Source organism: Aotus nancymaae, unplaced genomic scaffold (genome assembly GCF_030222135.1).
Source record: "Aotus nancymaae isolate 86718 unplaced genomic scaffold, 86718_ANA_hifiasm-v0.15.2.pri h1tg000036l, whole genome shotgun sequence".
In the NCBI taxonomy this organism is placed as follows: Eukaryota; Metazoa; Chordata; class Mammalia; order Primates; family Aotidae; genus Aotus; species Aotus nancymaae.
Window position 1 is genome coordinate 3,704,420 of NW_026988450.1, and position 26,667 is coordinate 3,731,086.

The 26,667-nt window shown below is 38.3% G+C and overlaps 1 protein-coding gene across 1 annotated transcript in view; it reads right to left on the reverse strand.

Moving 5' to 3' along the window:
- The window catches only part of PXDNL (peroxidasin like), a 420,144-nt gene that overhangs the window by 25,372 nt on the left and 368,105 nt on the right, over nucleotides 1-26,667 (reverse strand). The window contains exon 20 of the mRNA XM_021672892.2: nucleotides 5,396-5,510. Within this exon, the coding sequence (XP_021528567.2) occupies nucleotides 5,396-5,510 (115 nt within the window). The remainder of the gene's footprint in view (nucleotides 1-5,395; nucleotides 5,511-26,667) is intronic.

Here is a 26,667-nt window from a genome sequence, read left to right on the forward strand (position 1 = left end):
GTAAAAAGTTGGTGTTGAACAATGAGAACACGTGGACTCAGGGAGAGGAGCATCACACACTGGGGGCAGTTGATGGGGGTAGGGGAGGGACAGCGGGGGATGCAGAGGGTGGGCAGGGATAACATGGGGAGAAATGCCAGATATAGTGTGCACCTAAAGTAAAAAAAAAAAAAAAAAAAAGTTATTTCTTGTGAAGAAACTATTATAACTTTCAAAACCATTCTGCTTTATTCTATTTGAAATATGTCTTCCATTGTTTACTAAGAAAATGGCTTACCAGAAACAGTACATTCTATGAGCTTGTAAAACAATGTATAAATCAGAGACATGTTATAGAGCGTACAGCAATCAGGAAATTTAAAAAGAGAAATATGGAACAATAACAAAAGTCACCAACAGCAGTGGCTTAGTTACTGGATAACTCCATGCCCTCTGAGACACTGTGAGCACCGTGAATCAATATTGACGGCATGCTAGGTTCTATACCGTACTGTGTTAAAATGGTTTAAATGTACAAGTGTTGTTAGGGATACTATTAATGCAAATGATTGGACCCTTTTATTTTCATAGCGCTCTCTCCTGTAAATCTTTAGTGTCTAATCCAAGGTATTTAATCCTGAAGAAGCCTGAATGAGTGTATGAAGATATAACCGAGTCAAAAGACCACATGTGGGCACATAGGGAAGCGGCCGATGGTGAGCCCAGATGTTGTGGAGTGGCACAATATGAACAATTTAACAAGCATGTGTGGGTATGGGCCACGCATCAGGCATTACGCTCTAGCAGATGGCTGCAGGATGTGAAGGTGCTGCCAGTAGGTGCCTCACATTCTTTCAGAAAAGAACAGTTGGCGAACAAGCAAGACATCTAACATCCGCATTAGGAAGACAAATAAGAGGTACAACCTTGTACTTACAGGCAACATCACTACATTTTAGGCTTTACTGATGTACAACTGATACGTACAAAAACCCATATATTTAATGTATACATTCTGATGCGTTTGGGCACGTGCATATACACCTGTGACACTACAGAGTAATAAATATACATACATTCACCATCTCCAAAATTTTCCTTATGTTTTTTCATGTGATTTGTTTTGGTTTTTGTTTGTTTTTATGATGACACTTAATATGAGATCTATCTTCTCAACACCTTTGAAAATGTACAGTACCATATATCAACTATGGGTATTAGGTTGTACAGTGAATCTCTGGAACTTGCTTGTCTTGCATAAGTAAAACTCTTTACTCATTGAGCAGCAATTCTGCATTTCTTCCTCCTCCTAGCCCCTGGCAACCACCATCCTATTCTCTGCCTCTTTGAGTCCAACTATTTTAGATACCTCGTATAAATAGGATCATGTGATATCTTTCTTTTGTGACTGGGTCATTTCACTTAGCATAGTATCCTCTAGAACTACAATGACATAGCACCTCATACGTGTTAGGATGACTATTACCAAAAAACAAAAGATAACAAATGTCAGTGAGGATTATATAACATTGGTGGAAATGTGGAATGGCGTAGTCACTGAGGAAAATGGTATGGAGACTCCTCAAAAAACAACATGGAACTACCATTTCAACTAGCAATCCCACTTCTGGGTATACAGCCAAAGTAATTGAAATGACGATATCAAAGAGATGTCTGCACTCCCATGTGACCTGCAGCATTATTCATAATTGCTATGACATAGAAACAATCTAAGTGTCTATCAATGGACAGATGAAGAACACTGTATTGTACACTTACAAACGTGTTAAGAGGTGTGATCTCATGTTAAGTGTTCTTATCCCAATAAAAGATAAATTGATGAAGTAAAATAAAATATATCAAAGATAGGTTTTTACCCCTAAAAACTTTATATGTTTTTAAGAAGATTTGCAAAATGCAGTAAAGTATAAGAGAAAAGTCATCAGTACTCAATTAAAAAAACAGGTGAGGGATCACCTAGATTCATAAGAATAAACTTTAATGTAATTCTTTATTTTTTATCATTTCATTTACAATAGGTTTTTTCCATAGCAAAGGTAGCACATGTTATTTTAGAAAAAGTCATTAAAGCAGAAATGCAGAAGAAAACATACCACTTAAATTCATCAGGAAAATTGATTCTTTTATCTCAATACTTACTTTGCATTGTTGATTTCTGATTGATACAAACATTTGGAAAGCTCTGAAAAGCCCACAATATGAAGACTAAAATCCCCAGTAGTTTCAAACAAACATGGATGCATAAATAAATAAGAAGGCAATGCCTTCTGCCTGGGAGCGGAGCGGGAATGAGTCTGGGAAGCCGTATAAAGAGAATCCCATGTCAGGCCCACGTTAGTGCCTGCTCTGCGCCAGGCAGCAGTCGAAGTGCTACCATGCACTTTGTGTCATTTAACTGCCCAATAGTTCTGTGAGACACTTTAACTAGGCTGTGTTTCCGGTGAGAATACTGCAGCTTAGAAAACTGTGAACATGTCCACGATATACACAGCTATTAAACTGCACAGCTGGGATGCAGATTAGGATTCAAAAAAAGAAAAAGAGCCTTGCTCTTAATCAGTACACAGTCTATTTTCCACCCATAGAGAGTGATGGGTCATTTAAAGGATGATCAGATTTATATTTTAGACAGTTTGGAAGGAGAGAAGAGAGGTAAGGAGCCCAGGTAGGAAGGTTATTCCAAAAAATGAAAGACAAAACCCAAGACACTGTGAATGTTGCTGTATTTCAGATTCTTACTGAAAACATGAAACTCAACATATTGCTTATAAGAGAAGACTCTTGAATAGGGTATTGAAAGGAAGGTTTAAATTTGTGACCAAGACAGAGAAAAGAAAGGATAGAGAGGAGAGGATAAGGACAAGAAAAATAGGCACACAGAGAAAACAAAAAGTGAAATTACAACATCAGTTATTTGTGCGTGTGGGTTGAGGGAAATAGACCTCCTCTGATCTAAACAACCATGGTACATTTAAGCACAACAGAAACAATCTATAAAGGATTACTACAGCACGTGTTGTTATAAAACAAAACAAATCAGAGCTCTTTTTATCTTTTTATTGTCAGATTAATGACAAACTGAACTGCTAATTGTAAGGTGTGCCTTTGAGTACAAGTTTGATAAGATTGGCAGGGGCTAAAAATGAAATTAACCAATCTTCAGCTGAGGCAACATTTGGGCAGGGCTTCGATGGGGCCACCCAGAGTATTAAGTGTTTAGAGAACAAGTTAATTTTATCTCAGAAACAAGCAAAATGAGTCTTTGTGGAGGGACCTGGCTGTGGCTGTAGAAAGGACAGAAGGTAGTAATGGGTGTTGTTAAACAGGCCTGTGCTTGTGGACACCACTAGAAAGCCCAATCCCCATCACAGTCTTAAAAAACAAGGGAAACTGCACTCCAATACGTGAGTCTGGTGCCCACTTCTGACGACACACTGGTAAAACGCTTCGCCTAAATCAATGGAAAAACAGATGAAATGCCGAATAAAAGAGCCAAGTGAATGTTTCTCAACACTCAAATTATTTCAAAATAGTTCTCACTAAGACTCCAACTCCCGATCACTGTTCTAGTTACCTTGCAGAGAGTAGCTCCAGGAACACATAAAATGTATTTCATTTCCTTACCTTGGTATTTACAGCTCTTCACGCTTTGCTTTGACCTTTTAGAACATTCTGGAAGAATGCCCTTCATTCCTAGTTACTGAACACACCAACTCATTCATTCATTCGTTCAACCAGTTTGGGGTTTTTGTTTGTTTTTTATAAGTCTATAGACAGAGTCTCGCCCTATCTCTCAGGATGTATAGTGCCATGATCATAATTCATGGCAGCCTCAAACTTCTGAGCTCAAGGCATTTTCCTGCCTCAGCGTCCCTATAGCAGGGACTGCTGGTATACGCCACCATGCCCAGCTAATGTTTTAATTTAAAAAAATGGAGTCTCACTGTGTGACCCAGGCTGGTCTCAAACTCCTGGCCTCAGGCAATCCTCCCACCTCAGCTTTCCGAATATTTGGGACCAACTCATTTAGACATACGAGCCTTATCATTCTTCAAACACACCTCACTTCCCTTTGCTCATGTTATTCTTTCAGACTGGGACTCCCCTAAATACTTTCAAAATCCTAGCTCATCTTTCAAGATTCCTCCTCTGTCTATCCTGTTGAAGGACCCCAGTCAGAATTAATCACCACCTGTTCTGCACGACTCACTCCATGATTGGATTTCACATCAGTATTCAAATGAGCACTTTCATATATTTGTTTGATGCTTAAAAGAGTGTTTGGCTTGCAGTGAACACTACGACAACCTGAGTCATTACCAAATGTGTGTTACAGAATGCCATAAAATGCTAACTTCTATATTAGCATTCAGTGCTTTACTTATGTATCCTCAAGTTAAAACAATAATCCTGTAAAGTAGGTATTACATAACATGCAGTTATGAAGCAGTAGAAATAGGATCTGAATCCACGTACCTGACTCTAAAGCCTTCACCCTTCCTATCCAACAACACTATTCCCTTTTCTCAGTTTCAAATCTTACAGTACAGGGCCCATATATTGTTCAAGTTTACAGCTGTAATGGAGGAAATGGATGCCAAAAACGGACTTTGAATTTGAATCATAGTACTTAGGAGGCAGCTATGGATGACAAAAATAGGACACGTGGTTCCTTGAGAAAACCTGCATCGCCTACGGAGCTGTGAATTGCAATGCTTATTTTGGTAGCTTAGTTTCACAAGTATGTACAGACTCGTTATTCAATGAAAAGGAACTACTGGACATATCTATGCACAAGGTAGTGTTTCTGCTTTCAGAAGCTTCCAAGTCAATGGTGAGGAGAAGCTTTCTAAAGCAACACTTTGTATCAAGCTAGTATACAAGCTTCACAAAAGAAGTCCTAAGGGATTTCAAAGGAATAAGACCAACGTTTCTCAGTTTTCTGAGAGTTCAAAAATATTCCACGTTGGTCACAAATCAAGCCTTCCTTGCCATGTACTATTAATGAGTTCAAATCAACTTAACATGAATTAACTTAATAAATACTATTACCTTTTCCACAAACAATACAATGTTTCATATTTTCAAAAATAATCTGAAAAATATCAATTCATGATGTAATTTAAGGAGTCAAAACTAGAATCTAATACATGCAGTTTTCTGCACTTTATTGAGAAAAATTCATTGCCAAATACGCTCTGGCTGGAATACGGAAGAGTGAAATAGAACCCAAACACGTTGCAGAATCAATTCTGGGTTTGCTCCTTTTCATGTGATTCATCCTATATGTAAATAAGTTAACTGTGCTCTCTCTTAAAAAAGTAAAAAATAAATTGTAAGTTTCAAGTAAATCTATAGTAAGTTGACTAAAGAAATGGGATATTTCTATACATACCTACTTCTTAGATGAGTTAACTCCGTATCTTTCTCATCAGGATAGCTGTATTGAGCTGAGCGTTTCTTTTGAGATTCTTGCGTCACTGCTCTGAACTGTCCTCTACTCCTACAGTCTGTGGGGAAAGAAGTAACCACAACAACATCGTGTTAGATTGGGTGTCACAATCTCCTCTAGATTATTTCTTTAATGGCCAAAGAGCAGAGAGTAAGAGCAAGAGAGACCCGTCTAGTCAGTTCCGTTTTGCTGGGTGACCACAGGCTCAGATACCTGCCTTTGCGTGTCACCGTATCCCTGTTTTGCAGCAGCAAGTGGGATGCAAAGCAATCTGCAGAACCGCTGGAGGAGCCCCAGGAAGAGTGATGTTGAATCTTAGTAAGGGCGTGGATTGCATGGCGTCTTTTCTTCACTAAGGACTCGGCACAATGAAGAAAGAAGCGGGAGAGCCCTGGGTGGAATGCTTGAAATTTGGCGACTCTCAAAGTGTCTCAGCCATACCTGCTACCTACTAGGGATTTCTTTTTTAAGATGCCCTCTGTGGCACAGCTGTACTGCGCCCTGAAAGTGGTTAAGATGGTAAGTTGTATATTTTGTATTTTTATCAGACTCAAAAAGATATGAGAATATTATGAAAAGCTTTATGCGAATAAATATGGAACTTTAAAAAGTAGCCTCTGATATAGTATGGATATCCCTCTCAAACCTCCTGTTGAGATGTAATCCCGTGTTGGCGGGGCCTGGTGGGAGGTATCTGGATGTGGGAGCATTTCCCTCACCATAGCCAGTGAGTTCTCCCGAGGTCTGTTGTGGCACCTCCCTCAACTCTCTTGCTCCCGCTCGTGCCACGTGCCCTGCCTCCTGCTCCCCTCTGCCTGAGCCATGAGTAAAAGCTCCCCAAGGCCTCCGGAGAAGCTGAGTAGATAGTAGAGATGGGGTTTCAATATGTTGGCCAGGATGGTCTCGATCTCTTGACCTTGTGATCCCCCCGCCTCGGCCTGCAAAGTGCTGGGATTACAGGTGTGAGCCATCATGCCAAGCCAAATGCTTTTCTTTATAAATTATCCAGTCTTGGGTATTTCTTGATAGCAATGCAAAAACTGCCTAATACACTCTCTAAAATTTCATATGAAAACAGATGATCTGGAAACTAAGATATTCTGAAGATGAAAAAGAATGATGTAGAAATCTACATTCCCAGATAGTAAAAGTACTATATATGAAGTTAAAAAATAAAAATTCTTAATATTGGTGGGAAAATATCTGAAAAAATAAAACAGGATAACAACCTCAGAGCATCTTACCATGCAATCAAATTTAACACATTATATTAGGCAGCACAAATTGGAAAATAGAGAGAGATTACTTTTGTTCTGGGCAACTAGCAAATTATTCCTTAAAGAAGAGAAAGTGAAAACGACTTACATCTTCACCTTATCATATGTGAATTAAATTCAAGAGGAATATGATGTGAAAGATTATTAAGCAAACATGAATATGAAATTTAGGATGATTTTTAAAATGACACAACAAACTGCAAATGCTATAACACCAAACAAAATAAGAGTATAACTTATAAATATGAACTGAATGATATTAAAACATACCAGAAATAAACTAAAATGAAAGCATCTCAAAATGACTAGAATACTGGTTACGGTTGTTGTTTATTTTCTTCTTTGTTCTCTACTTCTAACTTTTGCTTTCTTTTATCCCTGTTTTCAGTGAAGTCTTCATTAATAAAATTCAAAAACAGTTCATTGAAGAAAATCCAAGGTTTCTTGAAAGGTTTACAAGTTAATTATCATACTGCCGTCTATTACCATAATTGGATAAAAAGTTTCTGGAGACCAGGTGCAGTGGCTCACCTCTATAATCCCAGCACTTTGGGAGGCCAAGGCCAGTGGATCACTTGAGGTCACGACTTCAACACCACCTGGCCAACATAGTGAAACCTTGTCTCTACTAAGAATGCCAAAATTAGCTCAGTGTGGTGGTGCACACCTGTAACCCCAGCAACTCGGGAGGCTGAGGCAGGAGAACTGCTTGAACTTGGGAGGTGGAGGGCGGAGTAAGGTGAGATAGTGTCATTGCACTCCAGCCTGGGCAACAGAGTTAAACTTCATCTCAAAAAAAAAAAAAATTCTGAACATTTAAGTTTAACACAGAGACTAGGCCATTTCAAAGCCTGAGCCACTTTAATGGAGCAAGCCCCGGCATAGGTGGGAGATTTTGAACAATCTAGAAGCAATATGAAAATATTGAACTACTGGGGACAGAGAATTGTTCAGAAAGAGAGGAAGGATGGTGGTAATAGAAGCTGCCGTTTTCTGGACAGCTTTGCCAATGAACTGGTAGCAAAGGCGTCTGCAGAAAATATTTCTATTACTACTTTTATTTATTTATTTCATTTTTCAATTAATATTCATTTTTTTCATTGTGCTTTAGGTTCTGGGGTACATGTGCAGATCATGTAGGATTGTTGTCTATGTACATACACGGCAAAGTGGTCTGCTGCCTCCATCCCCCCATCACCTGTATCTGGCATTTCTCCCCATGTTATCCCTCCCTAACCTCCTCACCCCCTGCTGTCCCTCCCCTAGTCCCCCCCAACAGACCCCAGTGTGTGATGCTTCCCTCCCTGTGTCCATGTGTCCTCATTGTTCAACACCCACCTATGAGTGAGAACATGTGGTGTTTCATTTTCTGTTCTTGTGTCAGTTTGCTGAGAATGATGGTTTCCAGATTCATCCATGTCCCTAAAGGACACGAACTCATCATTTTTTATGGCTGCATAGTATTCCACAGTGTATATATGCCACATTTTCCTTGTCCAGTCTATTATCAATGGGCATTTGGGTTAGTTCCAGGTCTTTGCTATTGTAAGTAGTGCCTCAATGAACATACGTGTGCCTGTGTTTTTATAACAGAATGATTTACAATCCTTTGGGAATATATCCAGTAGTGGGATTGCTGGGTCAAATGGAATTTCTATTTCTAGATCCTTGAGGAATCACCATATTGTCTTCCACAATGGTTGAACTAATTTACACTCCCACCAACAGTGTTAAGAGTATTCCTATTTCTCCACATCCTCTGCAGCATCTGTTGTCTCCAGATTTTTTAATGATCGCCATTCTAATTGGCATGAGATGGTAACTCAATGAGGTTTTGATTTGCATTTCTCTAATCATCAGCGATGAGGAGCATTTTTTCATATATTCATTGGTCTCATATATGTCTTCTTTTGAAAAGTGTCTGTTCATATCCTTCACCCACTTTTGAATGGGTTTGGTCGTTTTTTTCTTGTAAATCTGTTTTAGTTCTTTGTAGATGCTGGATATTAGCCTTTTGTCAGATGGGTAGATCGCAAAAATTTTTTCCCATTCTGTTGGTTGCCAGTTCACTCTAATAATTGTTTCTTTTGCTGTACAGAAGCTCTGGAGTTTAATTAGATCCCATTTGTCTATTTTGGCTTTTGTTGCCAATGCTTTCAGTGTTTTAGTCATGAAGTCCTTGCCTATGCCTATGTCCTGAATGGTTTTGCCTAGGTTTTCTTCTAGGGTTTTTATGGTGTTAGGTCTTACGTTTAAATCTTTAATCCATCTACAGTTAATTTTTGTGTAAGGTGAAAGGAAGAGGTCCAGTTTCTGCTTTCTGCACATGGCTAGCCAGTTTTCCCAACACCATTTATTAAACAGGAATCCCTTCCCCATTGCTTGTTTTTATCAGATTTGTCAAATATCAGATGGTTGTAGATGCATGGCATTGCCTCCAAGGCCTCTGTTCTGTTCCATTAGTCTATATCTCTGTTTTTGTACCAGTACCATGCCGTTTTGATTACTGTAGACTTGTAGTATAGTTTGAAGTCAGGTAGCGTGATGCCTCCGGCTTTGTTCTTTTTGCTTAGGATTGTCTTGTCTATGCAGGCTCTTTTTTGGTTCCATATGAAGTTTAAAGTGGTTTTTGCCAGTTCTGTGAAGAGGGTCATAGGTAGCTTTATGGGGATAGCATTGAACCTATAAATTACTTTGGGCAGTACAGCCATTTTCACAATATTGATTCTTCCTAACCATGAGCATGGAATGTTTTTTCATCTGTTTGTGTCCTCTCTTATTTCCTTTAGCAATGGTTTGTAGTTCTCTTTGAAGAGTTCCTTTACATCCTTTGTTAGTTGTATTCCTAGGTATTTTATTCTCTTTGTAGTAATTGTGAATGGAAGGTCCTCTTGATTTTGCTCTGTGTTTGTTATTGTTGTATAGGAATGCTTGTGATTTCTTCACATTGATTTTGTATCCTGAGACTTTGCTGAAGTTGCTTATCAACTGAAGGAGATTTTGGGCTGAGACGATGGGGTCTTCTAAATATACAATCTTGTCATTTGCAAATAGAGACAATTTGACTTTCTTTTCCCAGTTGAATACCATTTATTTCTTTTTCTTGCCTGATTGCTCTGGCTAGAACTTCCAATAGTATATTGAATAGGAGTAGCAAGTGAGGGCATCCTTGTCTAGTGCCTGATATCAAAGGGAATGCTTCCAGTTTTTGCCCATTCAGTATGATATTGGCTGTGGGTTTGTTGTAAATAGCTTTTATTATTTTGAGATACGTTCCATCGATGCCTAGTTTATTGAGAGTTTTTTAGCATAAAGGGCTGTTGAAATTTGTCGAAGGTCTTCTCTGCATCTATTGAGATAATCATGTCGTTTTTGTCTTTGGTTCTGTTTATGTGATGGATTACATTTATAGACCTGTGTATGTTGAACCAGCCTTGCATCCCCAGTATGAAGCCTATCTGATTGTGATGGATAAACTTTTTGATGTGCTGTTGCAATGGGTTTGCCAGTATTTTATTGAAGACTTTTGCATCTTAGTTCATTATGGATATTGGCCTGAAGTTTTCTTTTTTTGTTGAGTCTCTGCCAGGTTTTGGTATCAGGATGATGTTGGTCTCATAAAATGATTTGGGAAGGATTCCCTCTTTTTGTATTGTTTGGAATAGTTTCAAAAGGAGTTGTAATAGCTCCTCTTTGTAGGTCTGTTAGAATTCAGCTGTGAACCCATCTGGACCTGGGCTTTTTTTGGTTGGTAAACTATTAATTGCCGCCTCAACTTCAGCCCTTGTTATTGGTCTATTTAGGGTTTCAACTTCTTCCTGGTTTAGTTTTGGGAGGGTGCAAGTGTCCAGGAATTTATCCATTTCTTCTAGGTTTACTGGTTTATGTGCTAGAGTTGCTTGTAGTAATCTCTGATAATAGTTTGTATTTCTGTAGAATTGGTGGTGATATCCCCTTTATCATTTTATTGCATCTATTTGTTTCTTCTCTCTTTTATTTTTTATTAATCTGTCTAGCAGTCTATTTTGCTGATCTTTTCAAAAAACCAGCACCTGGATTTATTAATTTTTTGAAGGGTTTTTTGTGCCTCTATCTCCTTCAGTTCGGCTCTGATCTTAGTTATTTCTTGTCTTCTGCTAGCTTTTGAGTTTTTTTTTTTTAATCTTGCTCCTCCAGCTTTTTCAATTTTGACAATAGGGTGTTGATTTTAGATCTTTCCTCATTTCTCATGTGGGTATTTATTGCTATAAATTTCCCTCTAGACACTGCTTTAAATGTGTCCCAGAGATTCTGGTAACTTGTGTCTTCATTCTCCTTGCTTTCAAAGAATATCTTTATTTCTGCCTTCATTTCATCATTTATCCGGTCAACATTCAAGAGCCAGTTGTTCAGTTTCCATGAAGTTGTGCAATTCTGAGTGAGTTTCTTAATCCTGAATTCTAATTTGATTGCACTGTGGTCTGAGAGACTGTTTTGATTTCCATTCTTTTGCATTTGCTGAGGAGTGATTTACTTCCAATTATGTGGTCAGTTTTAGAGTAGGTGCAATGTGGTGCTGAGAAAAACGTATATTCTGTGGATTTGGGGTGGAGAGTTCTGTAGATGTCTATTAGGTCCGCTTGGTCCAGATCTGAGTTCAAGTCCTGGACATCCCTGTTAATTTTCTGTCTTGTTGATCTTTCTAATATTGACAGTGGAGTGTTAAAGTCTCCCACTATTATTGTGTGGGAGTTTAAGTCTCTTTGTAGGTCATTAAGAACTTACTTTATGTATCTGGGTGCATTTTGACACTGTCTTCTCTAAAACATTTTGGACTCACAGAACAATTTGTAAAATTTTTATAGTGCAAGAATTTACTATTTAAAAGTATCACCACATTAAGGAAGTAGAAAAGTGTCTGGCAGTCTTGGTAGTGAGTGCTGAAAAGGGAGAATTTCCTTCTAGATGTACAGAGATGGCAATCTTGCCCAGAAGACTCACATCTAAACTCAGATCCCACCTGGTCTTGCCCAGCGGTGGGCATGAGCTAAGCAGATATTGCAGGACAAGGACTGTACATTGAGGATTAACTTAACAAAATTAGAAAATTCTCAAGACAGCAGGTTGCTTTAAGAATATGTCTGAATATTGCACTTTATAGGAGTGGATTGACAGTCCATGGTGAATAAACAAGGTCAAGTTTGGGATACTGAGCTATGTAGCTCAGGCAACCACGTGCCTTTCTATGAATTGAGCAAAACTATGCAACTATGGAACACTAGTGTCCCAATGCTGCATTCCAAAGTGTAAAAAATATGTCAAAACAGATTTTTTAAATTGGCAAAAATATATCTGATTTTCATTTTCAACACTTTCAACATCTCTTATGTGCTTGCAGAAAGGGAAGAAGTACAAATAACTGAGAGCAAACTTAAAAAAAAGGCAGTAAATTTGGGGGACACTTTGAGAATTCATATTGCATATGAAACATCTGCATTTTCTGGGGTATATACCCTAGTTCTTTATCTTGCACCAAGAAAGAATTCAGGACAGGGACACACACAAGGAGTGGGGTTTAGGAGCATAAAGTTTAATAGACGAGAAAGAAGAGAGAGAGAAAAAGCTGCCTTATGCTGGGAAAGCTGGTCGCCCAATAGAGGTCTCCGGTTTAGAGTGTAATGCAATCAATTTTGTATAGAGGCTTGAGGAGGCAGTGATTAATTTACATAGGGCCCAGGGCATTGGTCTGACCAGGTGTTTCATTTACATAGCCAGGGAAAAGACTGACCTTCCCACCCTAGTCTTTTATTATGCAAATACAACTTTTTTTTTTTTTTTAGATGGAGTTTCACTCTTTTTACCACCCAGGCTGGAAAGCAATGGCCTAATCTCAGCTTGCTGCAACCTCCACCTCCAAGGTTCAAGCAACTCTCCTGCCCTAGCCTCTTGACTAGCTGAGATTACAGGCACCCACCACTACACCCAGCTAATTTTTGTATTTTTAGTAGAGATAGAGTTTCACCATGTTGGCCAGGCTGGTCTTGAACTCCTGACCTCAGGTGATCCACCCAAAGTGCTGGAATTATAAGCATGAGCCACTGTGCCCAAGGGCAAATGTGGCTTCTACCCGGTGGCCACCGTGACACCTGCTCACGTGGTGATGAGGAAAAGGGAGAGGGAGCCGCCATATTGGATACTCTGGGCTCTTAGTCGCATGTATTTACACAGGCATATCTATGCTTGCTGGCTGACCTTTCCTACTGCCTTCTGTTAGAGAATAAACGATTTGTGGCTGCTTTTTATTAAAGGAAAATTTCACTGAGAACTTTCACCCTCGCTAACTTCCTAAAATAATTTTTAATAGCTCCTGTATTAATAGCAAAATGGTTTCTGGTTCTCATAAAGGAACTGAGTATATTAATACATAGTATCTTTAGGTGATGTTTCACCTTAATTAAAATCAATATTGAACTGTTCCCACAATTGTTTTGAAGTAAGAGGGCCCCAGTAGCAAACCATTATTTCTTCATACTCTTATTGGTATTTCACTTTCTTATTACAATTGTTTTAGGACTCTATCACAGTGTAACAGGTTACTACAAACACAGTGGCTTAAAATGATGCAAATGCATTTTTATGGATTGCTGTGTATTCCCTCAAAATTCATATGTTGAAATTCTAACCCCTAGTAACCCAGAATGTAACCTTATTTGGAAATAGGGTTGTTGCAGAGTAATTCGTTAAGGGATTACACTGGAGTAGATGGGCCACTAATTCAACATGATTAATACCCTTATGAATAGGAGAAATTTGGAAACAGCCATGAACACAGAAGGCTGAGATCAGAGAGGTACGGCAGATGCCAAGAAACAATGGATGTTGGCAAATCTTGAAAACTAGTGAGAGGGGCATGGAGTGAATTCTCCTTCACAGCCCTCAGCTGGAACCAGCCCTGCCAGCATTTGATCTTAGACTTCCAGCCTCTGGAATGGAGAGAAACCTTTTGCTGTCCCATTTGTGGTTCTTTGTTACAGCATCCCAAGCAAACTACCACATGCAGCATATCACACCTTCCGTGGCCAGATTGCAGGACTCCAGGCACAGTTTAGTAGGTCCTTTGCTTAGTCTCATGAGGCTGCAATCAAGAGGTTAGTGAGGCTACATTCTCATCTCATCTAGGGCAGAATCTGTGTTGGCAGAACTCAGTTCCTCATGGTTGTATTACTGAAGGCTACCTGGAGTCCACCCACAGTTCCCTGCCATGAGGCCCCCTCCATAATAAAGAAATAAAAATCAGAAAATGTTATCTCCACATCATAGTGGTTTGCTTTCTCACAATCAGCAGGGGAATCTTTCTCTCTCTATCTACTAAGACTCAGTCCAGATGACTCTAGACTCTGGTCACAATGTAGCTTGATCATGGGAGGGAGATATCATCACCTTTGCTGTAGTTTACTGGTTAGAAGCAGGTCACAGGTTCTGCTCTCACTAAAGAAAAGGGATGATACGAGGGTGTGACCCCTCAGTGTTCCATTAGTGTGGGGTCATCTCAACAACCATCCACTGCACACGGCACTCGACTTGCTCTCATGAATCAGGGAGATAGTTCCCACCATAAAAAAAAAATGTACTTTAATATGGAGATTTTGCAAAAAGCTAAAAAAGAACTACCATTTGGTCCTGCAATCCCACTACTGAGTATTTACCCAAAGGAACAGGAAATCATTATTTCAAGAAAACACCTGCACTCATATGTTATCACAGCTCTACTCAAAAAAGCCAAAACATGAGATCAACCTAAAGATCTATCAATGGATTGAAAAATGTGGTATATATGTGCACATGTACCCCAGAGCCCAAAGTACAACAGAAATGTGGTATACATACAGCATGGAGGATACAGTTTCACTCTGTGTCGTCATCTAAACTCATCTTGAATTGTAAGCCCCACGTGTCCAGGGATGGACCTGGTGAGAGGTGATTGGATCATGGGGGCAGCTTCTGCCATGCTGTTCTCATGATAGTGAGGGGGTTCTCACGAGATCTGATGGTTTAAAACCATGACACCTCCCCTTCACTCGCTCTCTTTTGTCACCTTCTGAAGAACGTGCTTGCTTCTCCTTTGCTTTTCACCATGATAGTGAGTTTTCTGAGGCCTCCCCATCCAAGCAGGACTGTGAGTCAGAAAACTCTATTTTATTTACAAGTTATCCAGTCTCAGAGTGAAATCATGTCTTTTGCAGCAACGTGAATGGAACTGGAGGCCATTATCCTAAGTGAAATAACTCCAAAACATAAAAGCCAATAGCACATGTTCTCACTTATGAGTGGGAGCTAACAATAGATACACGTGGATGACAGAGTGGAATAACATGCTGGAGACTCCAAAAGGTAGGAGAGTGGGAGGGAAGTGAGGGTTGAAAGATTACCTATTGAGTACAATGGTACAAAGAGCTATACAACTAAAAAGCATTCCTACGTCTCAGGGCTCCAAGAAAGAATATGGCAACAAACTTCTAATTTTCATTTTTCTGTCTTTGTCCTTATTGGAAAAAAATGCTATTATGTTATGGTGTATATATATTATATATATTACACCTATATAATATATATTATAAATTTCTTATAGTTATCACTTCTCCTTCCTTTATTTTTTCAGTCAGCTACTAGATTTATTCATCAATACAGCTTACATCTTTATTCAGACTTTCTCAGGACATTCCTATTTATTTAACTGTCTTTTCTCTAACATCTTAAGCTGTGTGTTTTGTTCATTTATTATTATTTCATTTTTAATTAAACTACAAGTCTGTTTCTGTATTTACCTCTATTTCTCATACATTTTGATAATAATATTGTCATTAATATTTTTAGATATTCCACTTAATTTTTGTTGCCTTGTTGGTAAAATATTTATTTGGTCAAATGATTAAAAATTTCTAAATAGCTATTTTCTTTTAAACTTGATTATTTAATTCTAGATTAGTTACACTATGGTAAAAGATAATGAAGTCTGCTTTTGGGAATTTTAGTGTTCCTAGTGACCTAGCATATAGTCAATATTTGAGAATCCTTATGAATATTTGAAGATAAAGTTAATTTTAGCTTATAAGGACAAAATAAGTACATCTCTCACAAATTGATCTCCTTAATAATATTCAAATGCAATTCTATTAAGCTGTGCTGAATGACTTGCTATTTCAAAAGTGAGATGGAAAACAACTTCTTGTCTCAGTTAATGCTTTTAGTACTTACATTCAACTTTCTTTAATTGTGTATTGTTATTGCCACTTCTGTTTCTGTATGCCTGACTTACTTCGATGTATGCTTTTATATTTGACTATTCTCAATATTTTGTTTACGTATGGCCCCTGTTAATGGTATAGAGTTAAAACTTGCTTTTTGGACAGTTAAAGCAGTCGTCAACTTACAGTATTTCTCTCAATGCACTGAAACTTCGGGCACATTTGTGTCTTATGAGGATTTTAAGACTTTTTTTCAATGTTTCCTTTACATTCCACATTGTTGGTTTTCCCTAGTGATCTGCAGAGCATATCTCCTGTTTACCAAGTATTTTGCATTTTATGGGAACATAGTGGAAACTAAATTTCATTAATTATCAATGTCATACTTTAGCAATATTAATAATTACAAATATCAGAATTTCCAAATTTTCTAATTTTTATCATTTATCATCATGCTTATGCAAAGTCAATTTTATCAGTAGAATTTTGATTTATTTGATTACAGCACCAACAAACGTGACAATTACAAAATGTGCTGGAATAAGTGGATTGGTCACAAGGACTTTTGAATGTTGTTTAATTGCACCTGCAATGCCTACAGTACTGTGCAAACATTCTTGATTCTATTGATTAGCTGATACTAAAAATTAGCTCAAATTGATGTGAAAATGTCAAGATTGTTGCATTTGTAATTCATTAGCATAAGATTCTGAAAAGGAAGATCATCAGCTAAAAGACAGTTCTCATGTTTAGCACATATCTGATGAGAAAAAACTAAGAGGAACATATCTGATGGGAACATACTAAGAGGCACTTATCTTACAGTAAAATAAATTTCTAGTATTAAGAAACCATTTTCTTAAATTAAGCAACTTGGTGAAACCCTCCTAATGAATTACCTAATCCCGATATAGAAAGATTTTTCTTTCTTCTGTGATTTAATAGACTGTAAATTAATGCAAAATGCTGTATTTGGACGGTAACTTATCCTTAGAACTTATGAGAGGATTATTTTCAAGGGAATGCTTTGTACTCTGCATAAAGTCAACATCATCAATAGAGTTTGATTAATCAACTATGTCAGTGAACACTCATCCTGCTTTGTATCATTTCAGGGCTATTTAGAGTCCTTTTTCCTACTGTAATGTTTGTTCTCACGTTGATGTCAACAAGCTTTTCATGTAAGATATTATGTACTAACAGACCCAAGCAGAGTGGGAGATGTCCTTACAGTGTTCTATTAAAAACAGCAAAAGCTTGCAAAGACAAACCTGAGATCACTGTTGCAGTTTAATTGTTTTACTAAAGCTTTACAGGAGTGGCTGGAATCTTACTTCTTTAGTAATACTTTGAAGGTATTAAGCATGAAACAACCACAGCATCATGAAATATGATGGTAATAAAATTAGTCTCTTACGAAAGAAATTAAACTTTCATTAGTTTACAAACATAAGCACAATCTGTTTGAAAAAAAGTCATGAGCAAACCTAAATATATTTACATTTGTACACAAAATATACTGTATTTACAATTACACGATGCTTTAAAGACAGAACTTAATGCGAAATATGCAGCTGGAAATTACAAGACCAGATGGTGCAATAAATCCCAGTAGAAAATATACATCTGCTGACTCTTTGTGAAATTGTTTTATTTGAAGGAAGTTTTATTTAATTGAGTGCCATAGTGTCTTAGTACATCACTTATCTTGTCTTAGTAAATATTCCACCTGCCTTAGGTGTAAGATTTTAATTTCTAAAATAATTGATAGTAAATCATTTTCTGTTCCATATTCAAGAGAACGCTTTCTGCTCCATGAAAAGTCAATTTTATCAGTGGAGTTTCAACTGATTTATTACACAAACAAAGGTATCAATAACAGAGTTTGCTGAAATTAGTAGATTGGTAATAAGAACTCTGAATATTGTTAAATTGCATTAGCAATGCCTACAGCATTATTCAAAGACACTTGATCTATTGATTAGCTGATACTGAAAATTAGTTTAATTTGATGTTAAAATGTCAAGATTGTTGCATTTGCGAATTTTTAGTACAGGATCCTAAAAAAGAAGGCCACCCAGCTAAAGAGTTCCTATGTTTACTACTGGTGAAAGAGATTTGGAGAAAATTATAGAAAGCATAACGAAAGCAAAGCTAGCTATGAGATGACACGGTGGGATGAAGACGACAAATGGACTTGGCGTTGGGGAGTCTGAGTTCTATCCCCAGCTCTTCTAATAATTAACTGAAGGCAATTACTTAAACCTTCCAACTTTTGGTCCCTAATCTTAAGATGAAGTGTTGGGTTTTATTGTTTTGTTTTGTTACTTAGTCAAATAATCTCTTAGGTCATTACTAGCTTCAAAAGTCTGTAACTGGCTGGGTGCAGTGGCTCACGCCTGTAATCCCAACAGGCAGGTCACCTGAGGTCAAGAGTTTAAGACCTGACTGGCCAACATTGTGAAACCCCGTCTCTACTAAAAATACAAAAATTAGCTGGGCATGGTGGCAGGTGCCTGTAATCCCAGCTACTCAGGAGGCTGAGGCAGGAGAATCACTTGAACCAGGGAGGTGGAGGTTGCAGTGAGCCCAGATTGTGCCATTGCACTCCAGCCTGGGTGACAATAGTGAAACTCCATCTCAAAAAAGAAAAAAGAAAAAGGAAATCTGTGTCTAAGATAGGTAAGGAAAGAAAAGAACCTAGGAATTTAATGTGAAGTGTTCTATAAAGTATGTTAAGTGATATAAAATATTAAATCTCAAAGAAAATTTGAGAAGCTTTGCTTGATCTTTATGCTGGCAAAATAAGATTCTTGGCTTTCTCGTTACATTCATTCGTCAATCTTGGTTACTGTGATCTTTTGATAACTATAAATTTAGCATTTGTCTCATGAGGTCTCCCTTTTCCCTTTTCCTTAAAAGCAAATCAAATCAAACAACATTTTGAACACTTACTGCTTATAAGTTCACCAGTTACGGCTCTGTCAGAGCTCTCTTGGTTACTCATGTTTTCTCAATATTTTCAGTGGGCACTTACTGTTTCCTAGCTCTTACCTACAGCACTGATTTACTATGTTTCTGCTGACTAAAAGAACAATAACTGTAATCAAGCAGCTGATTCATCCGATAATTATCCCCCAAACCACCCTACTGTTTATATATGCTCTGAGTCAACTTGTAAGTTGTTTAGACCTAATTTGGACACTGTCAACAGAACAGCATTTTCTCATGTACCCAGAAAAATAAAAACCCCTCCTCAAGGACAACAAGCGACCTAATCTTTGGCCAGAATATCCCATCATTTGAATCAGAATATTGTATCGCTCACTATCCTAACAGTAGTAATTCTTCCAGAGTGCTGTACTAATGGAGTAAGTTACAAGTATTAATGGACTAAGGATAAATTTAAGTAGGTTTTCTCCTACATAACTTGTACCAAAGACCCCCATCCACCTGATGCAAGGTTATACATAGAACCAGCACAGAACCCTCGGTTTGCCTCTGCCATTTTTCCGCATTCTCTGATACTACTGATAGCAGCAGTGCCTGTGCAAATCGCAGCATCCCAGAATGACTTCCAGTAAAATCGTGGGTGGCCCAAAGATAAGGGATTATACAGGGAATATCAAGAAGTGGCCCCTGAAGAAGGTCATCTGAGCAGATGGTATCTGATGTGGCTTCTTCGAATGCATTTGCTCATATTTTTTCACATATATTTAGATGCAACTTGCTCATATTGGCAAAATCAAAGTCAGTATACACACGCAATAGAGAGTATAAATCTATGTGTCATAATAACACGGGCAGAGAAATTAACTCACAAGGCAAAAGCAAGAAGTTGGCAACATCAGAGTGGAACAAACAGGATGCCTAGAGAAGGAAGGATCCCTGACTTTTTTTTTTGGAGATTAACCACATCATTTTATTTTTTTTCCTAATGGAGGGCTTGTAGGTTTATTTTTGAGTAGGAAAGAAATATATCACATCGGACAGTTCTGTCAATATCCACAACATACCTTTAAAGCTATGCTTACTTCTGGGCATCACACTTCAGTAAAGACCTTGATACATTACAATGTTCTCAAAGAAAAACTGATAAGCAAAATCAGAAGAATGAAGCAACTCTAAATCATGCAACATGAAGACAATAGGGAGTTTGGAAATGGAGGGCGTCTGTCTAGTGCAAAAGAAAAGATTCATTATACAAAAGATTAGCCATCTTCAAAGGATAAATGTGATGTCATACCAAAGGGGAATTATAATTATCCCATGTTTCTCCACAAGGAGAAAATGACCCAATAGAAACCTGTCATGGTGAGTTTCATCTAAGTATAAGATTAAAAATGAAACCTAATGACTTATCCTTAAATGAAATAGATTCTCAGATGATGTGGGCTTAGAGCCTACGGGATTTTATCTTCTCTCTTCCCAGGCTAAAGGACAGGAGGGGGACAGGTGAAACAGTAAACAGGTAGTGCCAGTTTCGTTTTTCACTCACAGTAAACCTAAGGTTCCTTCTAAAAGCTTTTTCATCTTCAAAGAAATCAGTGTTTTAGAACTGAATTCTAGGTCACCCCTTAGCTTCAGGTCAAAACTGCTTTTCTCAGACCTGTGTCAGTACAGTCCTAGCCCCCATAATAGTGCGTAAAACATGATTAAACAGGATCTTCTGTGACCTTCAACAACCAGTTATGCTGGTTGCTGCTGTCAGACAGGAAAGCTCGCATGCCTGTGCTCTCCCCAAAGAGCTCAGGCCTTGATCAGAATGCAGTTCAAACAAAGACAAGAGGAGAGGTCTCCCCTGGCCCCCTGGGGGAGGTCCTCATCACAGGATGCTCACTGCAGCACTCCAACACTGAGCTCACAGGGATTCGGGAGCACGGTGCCCTGAAGATGAGCACCCCAAAGATGGGCCTTCCCCTCCCCTGCAACCCCAGGAGACAGGCCTCTTCTGGGCAAGTGGCACAAGAACATAGAGGCCATAGTGTGCTTAAGAAGACAGGGGAGCCCTGGGGAAGAATGCCGCACAGAATTCTTCTGAGGGCTGCAGCTCCAGAGAGGCCAGGCTCAACCCTGCCCCGACTGAGGACTGAGCAGCTCACCTCTGGAAGGACTTCATGTTCAGATTTCTGGGGTTTCTCTGAGAGCTTCTGCCCTCAGAGCGTGCAGGGTGTCTCCACTTCTCAGAAGGTCAAGAATGAACTGAACATGTGGGTTGTCTTCCTTCTCTAGCCTGGGGGAGGCTGATGTCATAGCCTAGCCCAGTGAGCCTGCCTCTTTCTGCCAGATTTCTGCCATGGAGGTAAGCTTGACAACTTGAGCCAAGAGAAAAAAGGCACTGTCCATACAAGGGTCCTGAACAGTCAGAGAGAGGAGCAACTTTCTCAGCGAAAACATGACCCAAGGGACGGAGGAGACAAAAGAACATCTGTTTAAAATATTAACAATAATAAATAATAATACAAGCAGGCCATTACTATTGTTGTTGTTTTGAGATGGAGTCTCATTCTGTCACCCAGGCTGGAGTGCAGTGGCGCGATCTCAGATCACTGCAACCTCCGCCTCCCAGGTTCAAGTGATTCTCCTGCCTCAGCCTCCTGAGCAGCTGGGATTACAGGCATGCACCATGACACTCAGAAAATTTTTGCATTTTTAGTAGAGATGGGTTTCACCATGTTGGTCAGGCTGGTCTCGAACTCCTCACCTCATGATCTGCCTGCCTCGGTCTCCCAAAGTGCTAGGATTACAGGCGTGAGCCACCACACCCAACCAAGGGCATTTCTGATGAGCTTAAACAGATGATATTGGAACTAAGAAGTTAAACAGATAAATTTATAAGGAGGTTGATCTCTGTCAAGACTCTTTAGTGAATTTGATATAAGTGGTCATATGCAAAAAATATATCAGGACATTTAGCAAAAATATAAAAGAGGTAGTAATATGAAGGAAAAGAAAAGAGACTTGGAGGGTAGACTCTGGAGACTCAAATAAAAAATGTTTCAGAAGGAAAAAATAACATTTGGAGGATATATACAGATATACAGTAATTAAAGAAATATATGCTATAAATTTCCCTTTGTTGAAGAAAAATGCAAATCTGTGAATTGAAATTGCTCCCTAAGTTTGAGACAGGATTGATGAGGAAAGTTACATCTAAGCATATTGTGCTCTAATTGTGAAACTCTGACAAAAGAACAAAAGATCTTGATAAATTATAATGTTCCAATAAGAACATTATAATGTTCTATAAGAACAGAATCTCACTAAAAAAGAATTAGAGACACCTATTTAAGCAGGAAAAAAAAAATCCAGGCTGGCACCTATCGCATCTATCCTTCCAACTGCAACATAAGAGGATAGAAATCAGGGAAGGAACGCTGGCAAAGAGTGGGAAAGGCCACAGTCCAGGAATCCTGTGCATGTAAGATGCTCTTCACTGTTCAGAGGGAAAAAGAGACTTGAGTATAAAATATCATTTGCAGAATACTTTACACAAGTACCCAATTTGAAAACATTACTTGATAGGCTACTTTAGGAACAGAGAAAAAAAGAGTGACGAGTAGTAAAGGCAGGAATTTTCCACCCATATGTGCATAACAGCTATAAATGTGCATGCTTATTCATGTGTAACCGGGATATGTATACACCTATACATGCATGTACACATCCATTCATGTGTACCCTTTTGTGTACACATATAAACATATCCATACATATATACAAATATACATGTACATACTCATATGTAAGCATACCTATGCATGCATATGCCCACCCATGCATACACCCATACATGTGCATACTTATACATGTACACACTTCTACATATACACACACTCATACATGCCTATGCACACAAATATCTATTCATGCACATGACTATACATGCACACACCCATACATGTGCATAGCTAAACATATGTATACTATACAGGCACACAGCTGTACATGCCTATACAATACATACTTCTACATGTATATGCTTATGCATATATGTACACAACTACATATGCACACACCCATCTGTACACATGTATGCATGCACATACCTATCCATGTACACACTTATATACACACATACATATGCATGTTAAATTATGTTTAGCCCAAAGCTACCTCCTTACATATTTTAAGGTCAGCCTAAGGGTTTTTCCAGTCATAGTGAACTGCAACCCAACTGGATGTGTAAACAGATTGTAGCCTACACTTGTGTCAATCATTAAGTTTTGGCCAGTCAAAGGCAGGAAACAGTTCAAACTGTATTCAGTAATGCAAATGCTGAGCTGGAACCAATCTGGCTGTTACTATACCTCACTTCTGTTTTCCATACATCAGTTCTCTTTTTATGTCCATAAATCTTTCACCACGTGACTGTGCTGGAGTCTCTGAGCCTACTCTGGCTCAGGAGTCTTCCTAATTCACAAATCGTTCTTTGCTCAGTTAAACTTTGTTCAATTTAATTTACATAAGGTTTTTCTTTTAACAGATGGTGTCAGAAGTGGGACCTGAAGTAGAGCTTCCCCAATGCCCAGGAGCAACAAGTGACCAAGCAGGGTCCCTGCTAGGCCCACTGTGCCCATTGCTCTCTCACAGCAACTGGGGATCATGATAAATTCTCTCCCAGATTCCGAAGCTCCACAGATTTGTTTTTAGCTCTCTGAGTTTGTTTGAGCAAATTTTTTATGTGAACTGGGTTCAGAAGTTACAACAGAACCTGGACTTGGTTCAGAATCACATTGGATCTGATAATTAACTGGCTTGGATCTAGTTAGAAGCCTCTTATATCTGACCCAGTCAGACAGAATTGATAATAAATGGCAATATTGTAGGAGGTGTAAACTTCAGCTTTTGGAAATTCACAAGGAATGTTGTGTTCTACCTCCTCCCTGCACTTTTCTTTTCTTGTGTGCTTAGGTAGGAAAAAAAAATCACTGACTAAGTTGATCGAGGAGATCTGATAGCCAAAGCCAAGTGTAAGGTAAAAAGGAGAGCCTTGGTTTCTAAAGAACTAAGTAATCCACCTTCCAGCTATGCCTACATTTGTATGTACAAATATCAGACTGTGGAAGCAGCAAACACTTATAGAAGTGGTAAAATCTTACTAAAGGTAATTTAAAATTAGAATGGAATGTTCCAAATGAGTAAGACCACACTTTAAGCAGTGCATTTGAAAATGAGAATTCCTGGTCAGGTGTGGTGGCTCACACCTATAATCTCAGCCCTTTGGGAGGTGAAGGTAGGCAGATCACTTATGATCAGGAGTTCGAGACCAGCTTGGCCAAGATGATGAAACTCCATCTCTACTAAAAATATAAAATTAGGCAGGTGTGACAGTGAGCATCTGTAGTCCCAGCTACTTGGGAGGCTGAGGTGGGAGAATCACTTGAAACCCCAGAAGGCAGAGGTTGCAGTGAGCCAAGATCTTGGCACTACACTCCAGCCTGGGCAGAAGAGCAAGATTCCATCTCAAAAAGAAAAAAAAAAAAGAAAAGAAAATGAGAATTCTTGAATTAGTCTCACCTAGGGATTCCTATTGATAGGCAGAAGCTTCTAAAAATATTTCAATATTTTACTGTTTTTTTTTAAAGACTTTTTATAAATGGCAAATAAAAAACTTAAGTGACTAATTGATAAGAAAAAAAATCTGTTAATCTTTTGGTTTAGTTATTATTCTGCCCCAAAGGCAAAAAGAAAGCTATCCTAAAGTGTTTACAAAAAGTAGGACCTCAGGTAAAGTAGACTTGCTTCTTTCTCACAGCAATCCAGGCTGAATCCAGGCATAGATAATGCTTTCTCTGTCCTATTCCTTAAAGGGCTCCACACTGAACTCAATAATTTTAGCTAAGTTAAAAAGAATACCCATGGAACTAAAATATGCCTTTCTGGAATTTAGCTGGCTATCTTTAAACACTTTAGTAAAAGAAATCTACATTTATAAAGGAAATCTCCATTTTCAAGGATATCTGCCTATGTATGTTAGAAACTCTTGCCATTGTTTTCAGCATACATGACAAGTCAAACCTTTGTTTAAAGTGCTTTTCGGATTATCTTATCTTAACTGAACTTTTACCTACACGACTTTTTCCTTGGTTTGAGCGGATGATACAATATTTAGGTCTAAAGTCTTAGCTTTGTGCTTTTAAAATACAGATTTTCTTGTCTGGCCTGGGAGTTGGCACTTCAGAAGTACAGATTTAGAGTTGCCTGGCTGGCGGTTGCTTAGAGCAATGAAACGTGATTGAAAGACGGATAGTCTGAAAAGAGACAGGAAAAACTATTTATAAGCTAGCTTTATGAAAGCTAGATCTGCTTCTGTCTGTGTTCCTATGTCTACTATATATGGTGACTGTATGTGATAAAACTGGTAAATAAAGCTAGTTTTTAATTATTGGCAAATGTGATGTTTTCAAAATTATCAGTTAAATATAAGTAGATATTTGTTTGATTTGACCGTGAGCATATGGTTTTGGTTTTGCGAGTCTTGATTTGAGGATCTGGACAGATGGCCATGGTGAGGCCTGGGGATAAGTTCTCAGTGCCTAGAACAGCAGCTACAAGCCAGAATCAAGCCCAATATGGCTCTTTCTTCCCTAACCCGGCTTTGCCTCTTGGCTATTCTGGGGGCGGTTGTATCCTCCAGGCATCCTCATCACAGCTGTCTTCTGTCCTGACTTCTACATCTGGCATGGAAATTCAGGACTCAGACAGTCTTGTCCTTCATAGTCCTCCTGGGTGCCATGTGGCTAAATGGCACATGGGGGAAGACGTTAGGGAAGGTACCTGGGGGAAGACGTTAGGGAAGGTACCTGGGGGAAGACGTTAGGGAAGGTACCTGGGGGAAGACGTTAGGGAAGGTACCTGGGGGAAGACGTTAGGGAAGGTACCTGGGGGAAGACGTTAGGGAAGGTACCTGGGGGAAGACGTTAGGGAAGGTACCTGGGGGAAGACGTTAGGGAAGGTACCTGGGGGAAGATGTTAGCGAAGGTAACTGGAGGAAGGCATTAGGGAAGGTACTTGTTATAAAAATTCTGAAAAGAATTTTGAAAAGAAATTTAAAATCTTAAAGTCATGTTATAGTAAATTAAATAATAGATGATCATAAAAGTTCTGAGTTATTTGTAAACAAGTAAAATACTGAAACATTAATTATTAATCCTAAACTTAAGTTTATATACTTTAATATCTTTTTATATGGCAAAGAAAAGCTAAACACATTTGGATCTTATAATAAAAAATAATTTGAAGAACTCTTTCTATAAAAATATAAAATGTTTTTTATCTACAAATACTAATATAAAACAGTTCAAAATTACTTTCTAGGTTTTCATCAGAAATTAAGATTCCTAAGAGTTAAAACTATCATTAATATATGTAATAAAAACTACTAGATATGAGATAAATAATTCTGTATACAGAGTATATAAACAAAACCAAGTTATGCTTTCAATGAGGAAAGTTATAAAGACAAATAAATGTGTGCTTGTGAAAATAATTTTCTAGTTTGAAGTTACTCGACACTAGACAATTTCCTCCTTCATATTGAGGAGAAAAAAATGATGGAACTAGGTGAACGTAGTTAGGGACAAATGTAAAACACAAAAGCCTTATGGAAATGTTGTGTGGTCAAAAGATGACAGATTTGATATATTTATTTATAAGGTTTTATTAAAATTATCTTTAGCATTGATAGTATACTAACACAAAAGTAGAATTT